Here is a 21,156-nt window from a genome sequence, read left to right as displayed (position 1 = left end):
GCGGTACAAAATTCTACTCACCTGGTATCGACAATCAAGGGTATTTCCCTGTCCCCAGACGACCTGCTTGTCAGTTTTGATGTAGTTTCCTTATTCACCAAGGTTCCTGTACCTGACACCATTGCAATCATTGAAGACTTGGTTCATCAAGGACTAAACACTGAGGTACCCCCCCCCTGGTGAGACACTGTTTAACCAATACATACTTCACTTGGAATGGAACTTTCTACAAACAAACTGAGGGCACCCCAATGGGCTCCCCCCTTTCTCCGGTTATAGCTAACATTTTCATGGAGAAATCTGAGACTGACGCCATCCAGACTGCCACTCTGCACCCAACCTTATGGAAGAGGTACGTGGATGACACTTTTGTCATCTGGCCACATGGCCGGCCTGCTCTAGACCAATTCTTCGACCACATCAATTCCATACACCCAGCCATCAGATTTACCATGGAAGTCGAAATAGATGGCAAGCTACCTTTTTTGGATGTCCTAATTAAAAGAGACCTGATGGTTCAATGAGCCACTCTGTCTACAGGAAAGCGACCCATACGGATGCTTATCTGAAACCGGATACCCACCACCATCCATCACAGAAGAATTCTCTCATCAAGACTCTGTATCATAGAGCCCAATGCATATCCGACCAGGAACACATAGGCAGTGAACTCAAGCACGTACACCAAGCTCTTAAGGCTAATGGTTACTCCGACTATACAATCCGCAAAGCTATCACTCAAACCATGAATAAGGACCCTCTTGAGGAGCCTTTCAAAACCATCACTTTACCCTACATTGCGGGGATCACAAAAAAGATCTCCAAAATCTTGAATAAACACAAGATCCAGCTCCGTTTGAACACATTACATAAAATCCGTGATCTGGTTCCGTCTGTAAAAGATGTGATTCCGGACATACAATACCCTGGTGTCTACAAACTAAGTTGCCTCTGTGGTAGTAGTTACATTGGAGAAACCAAACGCCATGTCTCGGACCGCATTCGTGAACACAAAGCAGACCTTAAACACGGTAGGACCAACACCTCGGCCGTGGCAGATCATTGTTATAATTCAGTAGGCACACATGCCATTGACTTTTCCAAGACAGAGGTTCTTTGTAAGCCATCTGGCTACCATGAGAGATTCGTTCACGAGGCTATCCACATATACAAGCACAGAGACAATTTCAACCAAGAAGATGGATTCTATCTTAGCAATCATTGGAAAGATTTGATAAACCATTTCAGGTCTTAATTGATTGTTCACGCTTACAGTGGCTTTCAGACAGCATACATTAAAAAAAAATTCGTCTCCCCCCTCCTCTTTTCAGAATATAGATGGACTAGTCCTAAATAAACTGGCAAATCGCTGCGCGTGGCGCTAACGTTTTTTTTCTTCAGATAAATAAATAATTGCAACGTTTAAAAATACATTTATGCAAACCAACACACCTGAAGACGACCGTTTGTGTTATGGTTGAAACGTCGTGAGAATTTTTATTGTTTTATATATATTTTATTATTTTGTTGTTTCCCTTCAACGTGACTTTACCGAAAGAACTAAGAATATGAATTACTGCAGTCACGAAAGCTTTCAATCAAAATTTAACCGCCTCTACGGGGAGGGTTTTCACATAACTTTAAGATCCTTCAACAAACTCCGGGATAAGAAAGCTCAGCTGATCGAGTCTCTCACCTTCCTGAAGAGATGCCGCGACTCTGGGGTAATACCAATCGCATTTACACTGACCTCTGCTGCTGTAACTTCTTCTAATGCGAAACGAATTCTTTTCAAAACTAGCTTAGCTCTTATCTCAGACAAAATCAGACTTATACGCACCGAACTAGATCAGTTAGACAAGACACTCTACAAATCACACTTATCATTGACGGCAACAATGTCCACATCGGATTGGGAACATGTAGACAATATGACTGCCTCTTCAGCTGCTACTATCTCGACCAAATGTAAGGAAAACCTGATTTCCAAATTTAACCTCCTCTTCAACAAAAGACCGGACCCACACACCAAAAAGTTAGACGTTAACAAAGTCGTAATTAATCGCAGTAACAGTTCTATTTCCGATGGTCTGAAATCCGTTTTAGCTAAAGGTCTAAACTTTGCAGTCACAACTAAACACATACCAGTTAATGATATAATTGCCCAAGTAGACGTTGCTCTCAGGGGCCTGGGTCACATTGCTGCAGATGTAGCAAGATCTGAAATCGCTGCAACCCTCAAAAACGCTAAGATGCCAGCTAGCAACCTCAGCAAAGATGAGCGTTTTGAATTATATGAATTAAAAAAGAGGGATGATATTGTAGTCCTCTCAGCTGACAAAGGCAATGCTACTGTCATCATGGATAAAATAGAATACAACAACAAAATTAAAGAATTACTCGACGATGGTAGTTATACAAAAATAAAAAGAGATCCCACCAACAGCCTCGTCACACAAACCAACAAAATAATTTCTGATTCAACCGCATTAATTGATCAATCTAAACAGTTTTCGTTGAAACCTTCTGCTGCCAGGCCACCAAAATTATACGGCTTACCAAAAATACATAAAGTAGATACACCCCTTCGTCCCATCGTCTCTACTATCAACTCCCCCACCTACAAACTAGCTCGTTTTTTGTCTGAAATCCTGCGTCCTTTCACTGGAAAAACCACCTCTGCGGTACAAAATTCTACTCACCTGGTATCGACAATCAAGGGTATTTCCCTGTCCCCAGACGACCTGCTTGTCAGTTTTGATGTAGTTTCCTTATTCACCAAGGTTCCTGTACCTGACACCATTGCAATCATTGAAGACTTGGTTCATCAAGGACTAAACACTGAGGTACCCCCCCCCTGGTGAGACACTGTTTAACCAATACATACTTCACTTGGAATGGAACTTTCTACAAACAAACTGAGGGCACCCCAATGGGCTCCCCCCTTTCTCCGGTTATAGCTAACATTTTCATGGAGAAATTTGAGACTGACGCCATCCAGACTGCCACTCTGCACCCAACCTTATGGAAGAGGTACGTGGATGACACTTTTGTCATCTGGCCACATGGCCGGCCTGCTCTAGACCAATTCTTCGACCACATCAATTCCATACACCCAGCCATCAGATTTACCATGGAAGTCGAAATAGATGGCAAGCTACCTTTTTTGGATGTCCTAATTAAAAGAGACCTGATGGTTCAATGAGCCACTCTGTCTACAGGAAAGCGACCCATACGGATGCTTATCTGAAACCGGATACCCACCACCATCCATCACAGAAGAATTCTCTCATCAAGACTCTGTATCATAGAGCCCAATGCATATCCGACCAGGAACACATAGGCAGTGAACTCAAGCACGTACACCAAGCTCTTAAGGCTAATGGTTACTCCGACTATACAATCCGCAAAGCTATCACTCAAACCATGAATAAGGACCCTCTTGAGGAGCCTTTCAAAACCATCACTTTACCCTACATTGCGGGGATCACAAAAAAGATCTCCAAAATCTTGAATAAACACAAGATCCAGCTCCGTTTGAACACATTACATAAAATCCGTGATCTGGTTCCGTCTGTAAAAGATGTGATTCCGGACATACAATACCCTGGTGTCTACAAACTAAGTTGCCTCTGTGGTAGTAGTTACATTGGAGAAACCAAACGCCATGTCTCGGACCGCATTCGTGAACACAAAGCAGACCTTAAACACGGTAGGACCAACACCTCGGCCGTGGCAGATCATTGTTATAATTCAGTAGGCTCACATGCCATTGACTTTTCCAAGACAGAGGTTCTTTGTAAGCCATCTGGCTACCATGAGAGATTCGTTCATGAGGCTATCCACATATACAAGCACAGAGACAATTTCAACCGAGAAGATGGATTCTATCTTAGCAATCATTGGAAAGATTTGATAAACCATTTCAGGTCTTAATTGATTGTTCACGCTTACAGTGGCTTTCAGACAGCATACATTAAAAAAAAAAATTCGTCTCCCCCCTCCCCTTTTCAGAATATAGATGGACTAGTCCTGGGTAAACTGCCAAATCGTTGCGCGTGGCGCTAACGTTTTTTATAAATAAATAAATGCGCCGTTTAAAAATACAATATTTACAATAAAACAAAGTTACAAAGTGGCGAGCCGGGTGAAGACAAATTAAACTTAAGCGAGATCATTAAAGTGAATGCAATCAGGCGAGGGCAGGAGGCAAGGCCCCGCGTGGCTAGGCCCCGCGTTGTAAAGTTCCAACCTGGACATCGATTCCCATGCTCGCTGCTACTCAACTGACATCCCTGAGAGAGAGAGCGAGGCTCTACCTTGGTAAACAACAACCACCACCACCATGAGAATTTCTCACCTCGGATTTCAGTGCAAGCGCGGATCGGCAGCCTCCTCTTACTTCGCGACGTCATGCGGGTAAACAGGTAACATGACGTCACTTCCAGGGTAAGAGACACGCCCTTCCCACGAGCGGCTCTGTAACAGAATTAATTATGTTAATGAGCCTAGCCCATATGTCGAGGGATGGGGCGTGGCTGCTGAACGCCTCGCAATCAACTCTCGACGGCTTCAACGGCTACATTATGTTAATGAACCGCCAGTCACTGGGCGAAGCTTTGCCCAAATAAGGATTGCCACTGGACCGATATCGGCAGCGACCCAAGCGGAGGTGACGTCACGCTCAAGAGCGCGGTGGACGGGCGAGGGGTGAATACCTTGGTGACATGACGTCACTAGCGAGGTACACCTCACCCTGGCGTTTCACGCCGATGAGGTAATGCAAAGTGGTGACGTCACAGAGTTGAAGTTTAGATTCATTTTCCATTGCTCCCTCCCTTGGGTGTGTGAGCTCAGCTACAACAACAACGTGGACATTATTGTGTATACACTGTGTGTGTGTGTACACTGTGTGTGTACACTGTGTGTATACACAGTGTGTACCCTATGTGTACACTGTGTGTGCACTGTATGTACACTGCATGTGTGTACACTGTGTGTGTATACACTGTGTGTGTACAGTGTTTGTGTACACTATGTGTGTACACTGTGTATACACTGTGTGTACACTGTATGTGTACACTGTGTGTACACTGTGTGTGTACACTGTCTGTGTACACTGTGTACATTGTGTGTACACTGTGTATAAACTGTGTGCACACTGTGTGTGTACACTGTGTGTGTGTATACTGTGTGTATACACTGTGTGTGTACATTGTGTGTACACTATGTGTATACACTGTGTGTGTGTGTGTGTACACACACACACAGTGTGTAAACTGTGTGTACACTGTGTGTGTACACTGTGTGTGCACACTGTGTGTGTACACTGTTTGTGTGTACACTGTTTGTTTCCACATTGAACCGAACCCCTGGCAAGGCCATCTACTTAACGTTGAGAGAAAATTCACACGAAATGTCCTTTGCAATGAAGTCTTCCAGATGTAAATTGATACAAGCTTTTAATGAAGAAATAAAATCATCTAATTCAAAACACAACACAATTCAAAGATGTTTCATTTTAAAACTTCAAAACGGAGCATGGGGTACTTGCGTGAATGCGTCCTTCGTGTGCAAATGTTGTGACTTTCCTGGCCTGAAGGCCATCAATGTGTTGGACCATTATTGGTGCACAGCGTCTCAATAACAGCAGTGGGGTTTGCTTCAACCGATAGGTACGAACATCCAGACGTCAATCAGCAAGGAGCATTTATAGTCCTAGCTAGACAAAATCTACGTCAACACGTAAGACAAAACTACAATTCGTGTTGTAGAGAATGTACCTCCTCCTATACGTGTAACTTTCAAGTGGTATGCCTTGTAACTGATTAATGATCCGAGCGTGCTCCCTATTTCAAAGACAATGAGTTGCTGCAGAGGCAGACGCTTCGTGAAACACAAAAGTACCCTTTGACCTGTATCACAAGAACAACGGGTCTCACCCGAGTTCTCTGTACAGGTTACTTACAAAACACACCCACGCACTTTGTCCTAACATCACATATTCAATGTTTGACCCCCAGACAAAATGTTACATGTACGCGCACAATCAGACAAGTATAAATTCTAAATGATTGACGGGCATATTAACATTGATTACTGCAGCGAAATTGACTGCATCACGTTACATCGTATTAACAAGAAAAATACGCACCGTCTGCTTAACAGTGTATGTACAAATCATTTCTGTTCTTAATTAATTGTATTTTTACGATGACCTTCAGACCGCAGCTCTTTTGCCAGCATTGCCTCTTAATACCTCTCACACCACGGTTAATGGTATAGTTTTACAATATGGAGCATACTAGGGCCTCGCAGCTGTCTCTCTCCCCCTCCTCTGTTCCGACCATGGACGAACTCGTCCGTCTGAACGGGACCCGTAGCTATCCGTGGGGCTGAAATTTGAGGGTAAGAATCCACCCATTTTTTCGCCATATAGCATTGTGATATATAACGACTTATTGTTGGTAGCTTAGCTGATTGGAGAATATAGAGTTTATTGATAACATGAAGGTAATTTATATTTTAGTTTTTATTGGTTCACTATATAGTACTGTGAATAGCTCAGATGTGTAGTCATTTCTGTGACCAGTCACTAGCTAATCACTCAGTTGTTTCAATGCTGGATTCGCCTAGTTATTTCAATGCTAAATTCTCCTGTTTGATTTGTACTAAGGGCCTCGGTGAATGTGTATGCTCTGACTTTAACGTAGCTATTTCTGCAGCAGGTACAAACTAACCACTCAGCTATCTCAATGCTAAATTCTATGCTAATTCCATTGTCAAGATGTGTATGCCTTAACTTAGCTATTTCAATGCTAAATTCTATGCTAATCCCTTTAACAATGGGTGCCTCTGCGGGTGTGTATGCTTTAACTTTTAACATAGCTATTTCTGTGACCAGTCACAAGCTAATCATTCAGCCATTTCAATGCTAAATTCTATGCTAATTCCTTTGTCAAGGCGCTTTGTTCCTCTCACACAGCTTAAAGGCCGTATCTGAACGTGGCTCTTTCACTCCAGCGCTGTCCTACCAGACAGTCTCGCTCCCTTCACCTGATGAAGGCCGCTTGTGTTGTGGCCGAAACGTCGTGAGAATATTATTGTGTTATTTTATTTTATAAATTTATTATTTTATTATCATTCTACGTGACTTTACCGAAAGAACCAAAGAAGATGAATCATTGCAGTCACGAAAGCTTTAAATCGAAATTTAACCGCCTCTACGGGGAGGGATTCCACACATCCTTAAGATCATTCAACAGACTTCAGGATAAGAAGGCTCAACTAATCGAGTCTCTCACCTTTCTGAAGAGATGCCGCGACTCTAAGGTAATACCAACCGCATTTACACTAACCTCTGCTGTTGCAACTTCTCTCAATGCAAAACGAATTCTAGCTAGAACTAGCTTCGCTCTTATCTCGGAAAAAATCAGACTTACACGCACCGAACTCGATCAGTTAGACAAGACACTCTACAAATCACACTTAAAATTGACAGCAACAATGTCTACATCGGATTGGGAACATGTAGACAATATGACTACCTCTTCGGCTGCCACTATGTCGAACAAATGTAGGGACAATTTGATTTCCAAATTCAATCACCTCTCCAGCAAAAAATCGGATCCACACACCGAAAAGATAGACGTCAACAAAGTCGTAATTAATCGCAGTAACAGTTCCATTTCTGATGGTCTGAAATCCGTTTTAGCTAAAGGTCTAAACTTTGCTGTCACACCGAGACACTTACCGGTTAATGATATCATTGCCCATGTCGACGTTGCACTCAAGGGCTTGAGTCACATCTCTGCAGACGTAGCAAGATCTGAAATCGCTGCAACCCTCAAAAACCGTAAGTTGCCACCCAGCAACATCAGCAAAGACGAACGTTTTGAATTATCTCAATTAAAAAATAGGGATGATATTGTCGTCCTTTCAGCCGACAAAGGCAATGCCACTGTCATCATGGACAAAACAGAATATAACAACAAAATTCAAGAACTACTCAACGATGGCAGCTACACAAAAATAAAAAGAGATCCCACCAACAGCCTGGTCACCAAAACGAACGAAATAATCTCTGATTCAACAGCATTAATTGATGAGGTCAAACAGTTCTCGTTGAAGCCCTCTGCTGCCAGACCACCAAGATTATATGGCCTTCCAAAGATACAAAAAAGATACACCCCTTCGTCCCATCGTCTCTACTATCAGCTCCCCCACCTACAAACTGGCACGTTTTCTTGCTGATATACTGCCACCTTTCACTGGAAAAACCACCTCTGCGGTACTAAATTCTACTCACCTGGTATCGACAATCAAAGGCATTTCCCTGTCCCCAAACGACCTGCTTGTCAGTTTTGATGTGGTGTCCTTGTTCACCAAAGTCCCGGTACCTGACACCATCGCTATCATTGAAGACCTGGTTCATCAAGGACTGCATACTGATGTACCCCCCCTGGTGAGACATTGCTTAACCAACACTTACTTCACCTGGAATGGAACTTTCCACAAACAAACTGAGGGCACCCCAATGGGCTCCCCCCTATCTCCGGTTGTAGCCAACGTATTCATGGAAAAATTTGAAACTGACGCCATCCAGACTGCCACTCTACGCCCGACCTTATGGAAGAGGTACGTTGATGACACCTTTGTCATCTGGCCACATGGCCAGCCTGCTCTAGACCAATTCTGCGACCACATCAATTCCATACACCCAGCCATCAGATTTACCATGGAGGTCGAAAAAGATGGCAAACTACCCTTTTTGGATGTCTTAATTAAAAGAAGACATGATGGTTCAATGAGCCACTCTGTCTACAGGAAAGCTACCCATACAGATGTTTACTTGAAACCGGATTCCCACCACCATCCATCCCAAAAAAACTCCCTCATCAAGACTCTATACCATAGAGCCCAATGCATTTCCGACCAGGAACACATTACCAGTGAACTCAAGCACATACACCAGGCTCTCAGGGCTAATGGCTACTCCGACTACACAATCCGCAAAGCCATCACTCCAGTCATGAAGAAGGATCCTCTTGTGGAGCCACTCAAAACCATCACCTTACCCTACATTGCAGGGGTCACTAAAAAGATCTCCAAAATCCTGAACAAACACAAGATCCAGGTCCGATTCAACACAGTACATAAAATCCGTGATTTAGTTCCATCTGTAAAAGATGCTGTTCCAGACATACAGTACCCGGGCGTTTACAAACTAAAGTGCCTCTGTGGTAGTAGCTACATTGGAGAAACCAAAAGACATATCTCGGACCGCATCCGCGAACACAAAGCAGACTTGAAACACGGTAGGACGAACTCCTCTGCCGTGGCAGATCACTGTTATAATTCAGTGGGCTCACATGACATTGACTTCTCCAAGACGGAGGTTCTTTGCAAACCAACCGGCTACCATGAGAGATTCGTTCATGAGGCCATTCACATATACAAGCACAGAGACAATTTCAACCGAGAAGATGGATTCAGGCTTAGTAACCACTGGAAAGATGTTTTAAATCATTTCTGTTCTTAATTAATTGTATTTTTAAGATGACCTTCAGACCGCAGCTCTTTTGCCAGCATTGCCTCTTAATACCTCTCACACCACGGTTAATGGTATAGTTTTACAATATGGAGCATACTAGGGCCTCGCAGCTGTCTCTCTCCCCCTCCTCTGTTCCGACCATGGACGAACTCGTCCGTCTGAACGGGACCCGTAGCTATCCGTGGGGCTGAAATTTGAGGGTAAGAATCCACCCATTTTTTCGCCATATAGCATTGTGATATATAACGACTTATTGTTGGTAGCTTAGCTGATTGGAGAATATAGAGTTTATTGATAACATGAAGGTAATTTATATTTTAGTTTTTATTGGTTCACTATATAGTACTGTGAATAGCTCAGATGTGTAGTCATTTCTGTGACCAGTCACTAGCTAATCACTCAGTTGTTTCAATGCTGGATTCGCCTAGTTATTTCAATGCTAAATTCTCCTGTTTGATTTGTACTAAGGGCCTCGGTGAATGTGTATGCTCTGACTTTAACGTAGCTATTTCTGCAGCAGGTACAAACTAACCACTCAGCTATCTCAATGCTAAATTCTATGCTAATTCCATTGTCAAGATGTGTATGCCTTAACTTAGCTATTTCAATGCTAAATTCTATGCTAATCCCTTTAACAATGGGTGCCTCTGCGGGTGTGTATGCTTTAACTTTTAACATAGCTATTTCTGTGACCAGTCACAAGCTAATCATTCAGCCATTTCAATGCTAAATTCTATGCTAATTCCTTTGTCAAGGCGCTTTGTTCCTCTCACACAGCTTAAAGGCCGTATCTGAACGTGGCTCTTTCACTCCAGCGCTGTCCTACCAGACAGTCTCGCTCCCTTCACCTGATGAAGGCCGCTTGTGTTGTGGCCGAAACGTCGTGAGAATATTATTGTGTTATTTTATTTTATCAATTTATTATTTTATTATCATTCTACGTGACTTTACCGAAAGAACCAAAGAAGATGTATATTTGGAGTTTGCGCGTCACTCCGTTTAGCGTCTTTGACCGATAGACATTGACACACGTATTCTTTGTTCTTTCTGTAAAATTACGTGGACAGAAAATAACAATAACAGATAATACAATTACATTAAATAAAGACCACTTATGTTGCAATCAAAACGTATTTTTTTTTGCTTTATTTACTATTTTTTACGTTTGTTATGTTATTTTTATTTTATTTTTCTATCTACGTGACTTTACCGAAAGAACCAAGAATATTAATTCCTGCAGTCACCAAAGTTTTAAGTCAAAACATTCACACACGTTGACAAAGCCTCACCTTGTGTTGTTGTGGGCAGGTCGCTTCTGATAACAAGAGCGGTATAGCAGCTCAAGCGGGCTTGGCCTGGTAACAAAAGAAAATCAAAACTGCGTGAATATTTACAATAAAACAAAGTTACAAAGTGGCGAGCCGGGTGAAGACAAATTAAACTTAAGCGAGATAATTAAAGTAAATGCAATCAGGCGAGGGCAGGAGGCAAGGCCGCGCGTGGGTAGGCCCCGCGTTGTAAAGTTCCCACCTGGACATCGATTCCCATGCTCGCTGCTACTCAACTGACATCCCTACGAGAGAGCGAGGCTCTACCTTGGTAAACAACAACAACCACCATAACCACCACCACAACAACCACAATCGCAATGAGAATTTCTCACCTCGGATTTCAGTGCAGGAAGCGATAGCTTCCTGCAGCAGGTGGCATGACGTCACTTCCGGGGAACGGGACACGACCCTCCTACAATGAGCTTCTCCGTAAATAAATAAATTAGAGTATGAATAAATTATGTTAATGTGCCTTTCGATATTAGTTCATTTTAGTTCATTTGTTCATTTGTTTGGTATAGCCCTGTGAGCCATTCGGCTCTTGAATCGGGTGCAACCGCAACAAACAAAAAACATGAACAAGAAAACATCTTAAAATGATTATGTGACTGTGCAAACAGAAAATACAGGAAAAAAATATCAAAATATTCCTGAAATAGCACCGTACACCAACTCTGTGTGCAAAAACCCCAGTGGGATGCAAGTCAAATAACAACAACCACAATAGAATCAGAATCAGAAAGGGTTTTATTCGCCATGAAAGTTCACACCGACACGGAATTTACTTTGGCAGGATGGTGCATACATTCAACATATAGGAATCTAAAATCTTAAATAAGTTTTAAACAAGTCTTACTATAATAATAAGGGTTAAAAGTATAACACCAAGGGGCTAAAGTATATAAAATTTAATAAATATCGAATATAAAATAGCTTTAAGATATAATTTAAAAATAAAAAAAATACAAATAGGTTAACATAGTTAATATCGGCAAGGTGTCATTATGTAGATAACTAAGATTAAGGCCATCAGTCTAACTCCGTACTACAATAAACATTAACATGGCCTAAACCCAAAAAACTTTTCGAAATCACCAAAATAAAAGCCATAAATGCAATGTAACAGTGATCATAGGGAGTGTGACCGAATTTTTTACAATAAACTACATGAATAAATTATAACACCAAAATCTAGAGCCATATTTTAGGCCACTGAATAGCAGTGGCAGCTAGGGGTGTACAACTCCTCTAGAGCAGTTTTGAGTGAAGATCTCATAGGTAGTGATTCAAGTTGCAGTTTATTGGCAATAGCATTCCAGACCCTGGGGTCATGAATAGCAAAGGCCCTTCCTCCAGTTTTTGTACGGCAATAGGGAATGTGAAGCTGGTAAATGAGCGAAGACCTGAGGTCAAATTTGTTCTTTGAAACAGAGAGGAAATCCAGTAGGTAGTCTGCGGAATTTTTTGTAAGTACATCGTGAATAAATAAGATCTGGTGCACAAGCCGTCGAACATTAAGAGATGTTAAGTTTGACCCAAATGTAGAGATCACAGTGGTGAGTCTATGGGGCAGTGTTGAGTCTATGGGCAGTGTTGAGTCTATGGACAGTGTTGAGTCTATGGGCAGAGTTGAGTCTACGGGCAGTGTTGAGTCTATGGTGCAGTGTTGAGTATATGGGCAATGTTGAGTCTACGGGCAGTGTTGAGTCTACGGGCAGTGTTGAGTCTATGGGCAGTGCTGAGTCTATTATGGTGCAGTGTTGAGTCTATGGTGCAGTGTTGAGTCTATGGGCAGTGTTGAGTATATGGGCAGTGCTGAGTCTATGGGCAGTGTTGAGTCTATGGGCAGTGATGAGTCTATGGGCAGTGTTTATCAATTCTACAGAATCTGAGCCTCGCTCGCACTGCGTGTTCGCCTATCCGCACTACGATTTATAAAAGCGCCCTGCTAAGGCCTCACGTGATAACAGCCCCGCCGAGTCGCCTGCCCGTGATTCGAGGCACGGAACGTCGAATCTCCTCCTCCACCACGACCACACGAGGACATTGCTTTGTTTGTAACCTCACCACGAAGGAGGATATAGCTCAAGACCCCCCCCCAGACACCTACGCAGCGTTGCGCTGGTGAGTGCCGTGTTGAGGCCTATTCCGGGAGTGTCACCGGTCTCGGCTAGATTGCCCAGCCGGCCGAGGCGGCACTTTGGCCGGCTACAGATGCCGCTGTCATGCGATGGTCTCCATAGAGACCTGGAAGATGGTCTCTAGGTTATGTTGTGGGTTAGCAAGCTTCCAAAGGATGCCTGAAGGCTGCCGCTAGGCTTTTGTAACGAATCTTTGCTGCGTGTTTTAAACTTGAATTGTTTGCGATGCACGCGTGTCAATGTGGTGATGCGTCGCTCAAAGACTTCACTCGAGCGCGTCGTGTTCAAGCTCGCTTTGTCTACCTTAGGAGCTTACAAAGTGCGCCCAATAATTTACCGTGCGTCTGCCTCTTAGACCCGAGTGAATCGCTTGAACAAGTGCACATTCAGAAGCATAAACTCTGCGAGTATCTCGTTTTAAATTTTGATTTGAAGCTTTCGTAACTGCGGTAATTCATATTCTTAGCTCTTTCGGTAAAGTCACGTTGAAGGGAAACAATAAAATATATATAAAACAATAAAAATTCTCATGACGTTTCAACCTGATGACGACCGTTTGTGTTATGGTCGAAACGTCGTGAGAATTTTTATTGTTTTATATATTTTATTATTTTATTGTTTCCCTTCAATGTGACTTTACCGAAAGAGTTAAGAATATCTCGTTTTATTCATAGTCCGTGTTTCCAAGGATAAAACAAATTGCACATTCTCATTACCAATACATCGACCTGGCTGGCGGTCACAGTTGCCAGGAGCCCCTTTCCCTGTCAGCTTGACATTTTTTTCGACTCAATTGTTTTTATTACACAGCTCTTGGACAGACGTGCGGCAGTGTTGGTTTATATCCTGGAAGGTGCTCTCACTTCAGGGGGTGTTTCATTGATGGGAAAAAAAACCTGAGCTGGGGCTGTAATCAATGTTGTTTTATTGATCTAGTTTAAAACATCAGCACGAACATCGGTGCCAAACTAACACGATGTGAGGCGCTAGATTTGAAGCTTTCGTGATGTGCAAGGATTCATACTCTTTGGATTTTTTTCGGTAATGCCGCAGAGGTAAAAAAAATAAAGTTAAACCCAAGTTAAACTTTAGCAGCCTTATAGTTTACAGCAGTATGCTCTGCAAGGCAACCAGTTTGTCAGCTTAACTACTGCCCCCTGCCTCTGGTTCATGTGTGTAACGCTCTTCAACCTGCACACGGCCATCTCTCCGTCCCCCCCAACCCCCTGCAGCATAACAGAAGGCGGCTTAACTTAGCCCCCCCCCACGGCCCTTCTTATCTCCCCCCCCCCTTAACCTGTATACAATCTCGGGTGTCTTAGAGTTCTCTTCACCTGATGCAGCAATTTTGCCGTGACGGTTTCCACCTCAAGACGGAAGCTTGTGCTGCTGCCTCCGAAACGTCGTGATTTTAATTGAGTTGTTTTTTTCATTTATTTATTTTATAGATTTTTTTTTACCTACGTGACTTTAGCAAAAAAAACAAAGAGTCCGATGCGAGGAGGCGTTTCCCCCAACGTTCGTTTTCTGCGGTGGCAAAAAATGCAGCCTCTGCGAAACGATGAGAACCTAAACATTTTGCTCAACACAGGAGGAACGTGTCCATCAGTGAGGGAGCCTTAGGCATGACTCCAATTGTCCCGTTGTGAAGGAGGAGGTCTTTAACCCGGCATGGTTGTCACCTGGTGTACAGGAGGTCGTGGGGTTTGATACCGACCCTGACATTCCCTGCTCTATCTTTGGAGTTGACGTTTCTCGCGCCCCGCGGCCGCGTGGATTTCTCTCCCAAAGTCCTCCGGTTTTTTCCCCTCCACATTCAGAAACGCCACGCGTTTAGAGTATTTTGCCCTAAATGTCCACTTGATATCAGCTCACCGTTTATGGGCCAATGTCTCTTCTTAAAAAGAGCTATGTAGCACGGTGGTGTGCTTCGCGTGGCAAGATTAAACATTGGTTAGTTTTATTAGTATATATATTTTTTTAAAGTGATTTGTTTTACTCTTCCTGTAACTCTGCACTCACGCCGTGTTTTTGTTTTGTGTTTGTTGTCATGTTTCTGACCCAGCGCCACAGCTGGACATCTGTGAAAAAAGAGCTTCATAGCGCTTTGGATTCCTCCTCTTGCAGTCTAAATAAATATCATTCCCACTGCTCCTCCTACTCCCTCCCCTTCACCCCTCCTAGCCAAGTGAAGGAAGCCGCCAGGCCGACCATCTGTCACCCCCCCCCCCCCATGGAGACTTTCCACACCACCACCCGTTTAGTGGCCTTGCTGGTCGTTGTGCTGGGCGACCGTCACAACCCCTTCGCCCTGCCCCTTGACCGTGAGTAGCAAACAGTGCCGCTACCCCACTTGAGACGATGCCCCCTCTCAACGCTACTCCCACTAAAGGCCATCGACTAAACTCGACTCTTTTGACTTCACCAGGCAATGCCCACTGAGCTTCGTGGCTCTTTTTTTTTCAGAAGCACCCCGGCTCTTGCAAATGATAGCTTCAACGAAGCACTTCGACGTTCAAGCGGGGCCGAGTACTCGAAACACTTGTGGGTATCTGTTTGAGTAGTGTGTGGGTCTCTGTGTGAGTAGTGTGTGGGTATCTGTGTGAGTAGTGTGTGGGTCTCTGTGTGAGTAGTATGTGGGTCTCTCTGTGAGTAGTGTGTGGGTCTCTGAGTGAGTAGTCTGTGGGTCTCTGTGTGAGTAGTGTGTGGGTCTCTGAGTGAGTAGTGTCTGGGTCCCACACACAGAGACACACAGACTACTCACACAGAGACACACAGACTACTCACACAGAGACTCACACACTACTCACTCAGAGACCCACACACTACTCACACACAGAGACCCACACACTACTCACACAGAGACCCACACACTACTCACACAGAGAGACCCACACACTACTCACACAGAGACCCAATACACTACTCACACAGAGATCCACAGACTACTCACACAGAGACCCACACACTACTCACACAGAGACCCACACACTGCTCACACAGAGAGACCCACACACTACTCACACAGAGACCCATACACTACTCACACAGAGACCCACACACTGTTCACATAGAGACCCAGACACTACTCACAGAGAGACCCACACACTACTCACACAGAGAGACCCACACACTACTCACACAGAGACCCACACACTACTCACATAGAGACCCAGACACTACTCACACAGAGACCCACACACTACTCACACAGAGACCCACACACTACTCACATAGAGACCCAGACACTACTCACAGAGAGACCCACACACTACTCACACAGAGAGACCCACACACTACTCACACAGAGACCCACACACTACTCACACAGAGACCCACACACTACTCACACAGAGAGACCCACACACTACTCACACAGAGACCCACACACTACTCACATAGAGACCCACAGACTACTCACAGAGAGACCCACACACTACTCACAGAGAGACCCACAGACTACTCACACAGAGAGACCCACACACTACTCACACAGAGACACACACTACTCACACAGAGACCCACACACTACTCACACAGAGACCCTACTAACACTCTGCTGTATTTTCGCCCGCAGCTGCGGTTATCATCTCTGGCCACGTACGGTACCAAAGAAGCTCACATCAGGTGTATGCAGCAAAGCAGCAACCTCCGGACACACGACGGAAAGGTGCACGGTTGCGACATCACACACACACACGTACAGGGCCCAGTTGAGTACGCAGTTTGTTAAGGTGCAGCACTGCAAGTACTTGCTCGGCCCGGAGCGACCCCCCCCCCCACCCTCGGGAGCGACCTCTGCCCGCTCGCTGTCTCTGCCCCCCCCACCACCGCCTCACACAGCCAGCCCCCCGTCGATGCTGACGGAGCCAGACAGGATGTACAGGGCGAGAGAGGGAGAGGCGGTGTACATGGAGTGCTCGGTGTGGCCGCCCGCCACCATCCTGTGGTGAGACCGAACGCTGCGCCTGAGCGTCCGTCCCTCTCCGCCTCTCCTCTCGCTCTCCGCTCGCTGGAGACTCTTTTTGTTTATTTCACCGCCTGATGCCCACCGAGCCGTGCAGCTGTTTTTCAGAAGCTACCCGGCCATGTCGCAAACGACAGCCCTGACGACGAAGAGGCTCCTCGTTCATTCGGCACACCGTCATCGCGCTTCGACGCTCCCTGTCGCGAGGGCTGTACGTGCCCTGAACTTCTTTCGCACCCTACGTGGCCAACCGTGCTAATCAGAGGTACGGGGGTTGAGTCTGTTTTGTGAATGCCGCCAGCGGGTTTGCATGGCTGGCCACGTACGGAGCGAAAGAAGTTCAACATAGAACACTCCCATAGACTTCAATGTTAAAGACTCCCATAGACTTCAATGTTAAAGACTCCCATAGACTTCAATGTTAAAGGTTCCCATAGACATTAATGTTAAAGACTCCAATAGGCTTCAATGTTAAAGGCTCCCATAGGCTAACATTTATAATTTCGCGCGCGCGGGGGTGGGGTTGGGTGACTGTCGATGGCCGCCACGCGGACGTGGCTCAGAGCAAGAGAGTGAGAGGGGCACTCAACGCGGCGGAGGGCCGCGTGAACCTCGCCGCTCCAACGTCCCGCGGGACGTTCGCCTCCGCGTCTCCCGAAGCCGCCGACCCCGGATCTCAAATCCCCCGACGGCATCGCCGTCAAACCGCAACGGTTCACGCCCCCCACGCCCCCCACGCCCCCCACGCCTTCCCGCGCACCGCCAGGTTCAGGAACTACCGGAGCTTGAATGTTGAGGGCGAGCGCTTCCAGATCTTCGAGAACGGCACCCTTCGCATCCTGGACTTGCGGCGCGAGGACACGGACACTTACACCTGCTTCGCCACCAACAACCTCAACACAGACCAGCTGCGGGCGCACCTCTCCGTCGAAGGTGAGCAAAGTCGCCGCCGGCAACAAACCCGCCGGCCGGAATCCCTCTCCGATCCGGCGCCGAGCCATTAACCGCCGCCGTCGAAGACGAAGATCCTCCGCCGTGTAGCCTCAACAGGCCGCGGGGGCGAGCGCCGTTAGCGAGCGGCGCCTGTGAAGGCCGGCACGGCGCACGAGGGGGCGGGTGGCCGGCGCCACGCCCGACCGCCTTTGTCTCCCCGGTGCTGGCGATGTTCGCCACACACCGCGCCGGGTGCTCGTTTGAGGCCGAGTCGACCTAGGGGAGGCCCAAGACCGGTTCAGATAATCGTCACCGCGTGTTGGTGGCCGTGAGCGGGAATCGAACTCGGGTTCGCAGGGTTCGTAGCGCGGTGTAGCGCGGTGTAGACCGCTACACCCGCCACCGCCACCATTAACTACCACCACCATCACCCCCACAACCACCCCCACAGTGGCGCCGGGCGGTGAGGAGGAGGACGAGGAGGAGGACGAGGAGGACGAGGAGGAGGACGAGGAGGGAGACGAGGAGGAGGACGAGGAGGAGGACGAGAAGGAGGAGGACGAGGAGGAGGGCCAGGACGATGGCAAGGAGGCCTCTACGTCCTCGCCATCGGCCCCCAACGCCGGTAGCGGCCGTGACGGCGGTGCTGACGATGGCGAGGATGACGACGACGAGCTGTTAGCTACCTCGCCAGGTACCACCCTGACGATGCAAATGGCCGTGGTCAGCCCAATGAGATCGGCGGCGCGGAAAGTCCTGGGTTTTAAAAAAACTTGGTTTCTGGCCACCCCGTGAATCTCCATTGGCTGCTCGGGTTCCCAAGTGCTTGCTCCATTCATGCTTGGATTCAATGTTAAAGGCTCCCATAGACTTCAATGTTAAAGGCTCCCATAGACTTCAATGTTAAAGACTCCCATAGACTTCAATGTTAAAGGCTCCCATAGACTTCAATGTTACAGGCTCTCATAGACTTCAATGTTAAAGGCTCCCACAGACTTCAATGTTAAAGGCTCCCACAGACTTCAATGTTAAAGGCTCCCGTAGACTTCAATGTTAAAGGCTCCCGTAGACTTCAATGTTAAAGGCTCCCGTAGACTTCAATGTTAAAGGCTCCCGTAGACTTCAATGTTAAAGGCTTCCATAGACTTCAATGTTAAAGGCTCCCATAGACTTCAATGTTAAAGGCTCCCATAGACTTCAATGTTAAAGGCTCCCATAGACTTCACTGTTAAAGGCTCCCATAGACTTCAATGTTAAAGGCTCCCATAGACTTCAATGTTAAAGTCTCCCATAGACTTCAATGTTAAAGGCTCCCATAGACTTCAATGTTAAAGGCTCCCATAGACTTCTATGTTAAAGGCTCCCATAGACTTAAATGTTAAAGGCTCCCATGGACTCATGGAGGTGCACACATCGAGGGCAGTCAACCAATTTGCGGTCAAACGGAGATAAAATAACGCTTTGACAATAAAACGATTCTCAGCATCGCAACTCTGGGCAGGGGTTTGCTGTTTTGGCAAAGAGCGTTGTTGACACGCGGGTGGCGGTGGTGGTGGTGGTGGTGGTCCACCGCTCACCGCAGAGGAGTTACAATCGGGCACCTGACGTCGATGATGTGACAGTCGGCGTTTTAATTTACCAAATAGTTTTAAACGTAGTGTGATGGATCGTCTCTCTGAATGAGTGATTGGGTGGGTGGGTGAGTGGCTGAGTGAACAAGTGAGGAAGAGGTTTCAGTCTCAACTACCAACAACCTCCAACAAATCTTCCATCCCCTAGGAGGTGGTGGCGGTGGTGGTGTTAGTGGTGTTGGTGGTGTTGGTGTTGGTGGTGTTGGTGTTGGTGGTGTTGGTGGTGGTGTTGGTGGTGGTGGGGTGTTGGTGGTGTTGGTGGTGGTGTTGGTGGTGATGTTGGTGGTGATGTTGGTGGTGGTGTTGGTGGTGTTGGTGGTGATGTTGGTGGTGTTGGTGGTGATGTTGGTGGTGGTGTTGGTGGTGATGTTGGTGGTGGTGTTGGTGTTGGTGGTGTTGGTGGTGTTGGTGTTGTTGGTGGTGGTGGAAATGGAGGAGGAGGCGGAGGGTTGTAGGAGGCCCCCCCGGTACTCGTACATTGCTCTCATCGTAGCGATGGCGACTGACGTCTCGTTTCTCCGCTTGCCCCTTTGCAGCGGCGATGGCGTCATCAGCAGCGGCGACGACGTCAGTGGTGACGACGTCAGCGGGGCGGGCGTCCGCCACCAGCAAGGCGTCTTGCTGCCCCGGTGCCGCTTGGCCCACGGCGCTTCTGCTCGCGCTGGTGCCGTCGTTGGCGCGCGGCGGCGACGTCTAGAAGGAAGCTTTTCTTTCTCGCTCTCGCAAAAATCTTTACGATTTGCGATGCCCCGTTGCGTTCCGACATCGTTTCTCGTTTCCACGCATTCACGTTGTCCCGAGTTTTATTCGGGGAAAAAAGTAACTCGCCGTGTGCCCGCGACGTCTCGCGGAGAGCCGTCTTGCGTGACGATTTTAAACGCGAGTTGCGACTGAGTCATGCCCTGAAGTTGTTCCGTGCTGCTGCTGCCGTGCTGAAGACGTAATGATAAAGGCGCCAAGTTAGCTGTTGCTGCTGTTGTTGACACAAATGTTGCCGTTGTTGATGGTCCAGCTGAGGCAGGGAGAAGCTGCCTTAGTCTTGCGGGGCGAACGCTGTTGTGGATCTGGTGGGTGGGGGGGGGGCGCTGTGGTGCTCTGTGAGTGATGTACAGCAAAGGGAGACTAGAGTCTTGTGCGTCCGTCTCGTCTCACACGCTTAGGTGAGGACATCACTGATTAAGAATATTATTTTGTTACCAGGTTAAGAAGGGCCCACAACTGGGGCCTATCGTTGGCTTCCGATTTCACCGATTTTCCTCGAGTCGAAATAAAAACATCTGATTGTGAATATAACAGCACGAGCTTTAACTACCCGGCTTCGCCCGGGACTTGGATTCACCACGTCCGGCCGCCTTTGTCTCCCGATGTTCACACCACAACATTTACACGTTTGAGGCTGAGTCGACCTAGGGGAGGCCCAGGACCGGTTGAAATAATCGTCACCGGTGGTGGCCGTGAGCGGGAATCGAACTCGGGTCGCCGGGTTCGTAGCGCAGCGTAGCGCTAACCACTACACTACCGCTCCCCCCCCCACACACAGACACACACAGACACACACACAGCCACACACAGACACACAGACACACACAGACACAGACAC

At 46.7% G+C, this 21,156-nt stretch overlaps 1 protein-coding gene across 4 annotated transcripts; it reads left to right on the top strand.

The window, feature by feature from the left end:
- Positions 1–12,799: 12,799 nt before the first annotated feature.
- On the top strand, positions 12,800–20,849 carry LOC142921772 (uncharacterized). Of its 4 annotated transcripts, XM_076063088.1 has the most exons (8): positions 12,800–13,008; positions 15,210–15,349; positions 15,492–15,569; positions 16,603–16,695; positions 16,869–16,974; positions 17,759–17,925; positions 18,377–18,619; positions 20,093–20,849. In XM_076063088.1, the coding sequence occupies exons 2-8, from the start codon at positions 15,259–15,261 to the stop codon at positions 20,251–20,253; spliced, it is 939 nt and encodes a 312-aa protein (XP_075919203.1). In that variant the 5' UTR covers positions 12,800–13,008; positions 15,210–15,258; the 3' UTR covers positions 20,254–20,849. The 4 variants fall into 4 exon arrangements, with proteins under 4 accessions (XP_075919203.1, XP_075919205.1, XP_075919204.1 ...); XM_076063090.1 differs by lacking the exon at positions 15,210–15,349 and having other exon boundaries at positions 12,801–13,008; XM_076063089.1 differs by lacking the exon at positions 15,492–15,569 and having other exon boundaries at positions 12,801–13,008.
- Positions 20,850–21,156: the final 307 nt, after the last annotated feature.

Source organism: Petromyzon marinus, unplaced genomic scaffold, assembly GCF_048934315.1.
Source record: "Petromyzon marinus isolate PM22_M1 ecotype Great Lakes invasive population unplaced genomic scaffold, UKy_Petmar_22M1.pri1.0 PM_G_Scaffold_9, whole genome shotgun sequence".
Classification (NCBI taxonomy): Eukaryota; Metazoa; Chordata; class Hyperoartia; order Petromyzontiformes; family Petromyzontidae; genus Petromyzon; species Petromyzon marinus.
This window is presented reverse-complemented; position numbering and strand designations above follow the sequence as displayed.

Bases quoted from the DNA above. Each gene is read 5' to 3' on its own strand.
- LOC142921772 (XM_076063088.1), top strand. From the start codon at position 15,259: ATGGAGACTTTCCACACCACCACCCGTTTAGTGGCCTTGCTGGTCGTT. The intron at 16,696-16,868 runs GTGCACGGTTGC...CGCCTCACACAG, and splicing joins TCCGGACACACGACGGAAAG to CCAGCCCCCCGTCGATGCTG. The intron at 18,620-20,092 runs GTACCACCCTGA...GCCCCTTTGCAG, and splicing joins GCTGTTAGCTACCTCGCCAG to CGGCGATGGCGTCATCAGCA.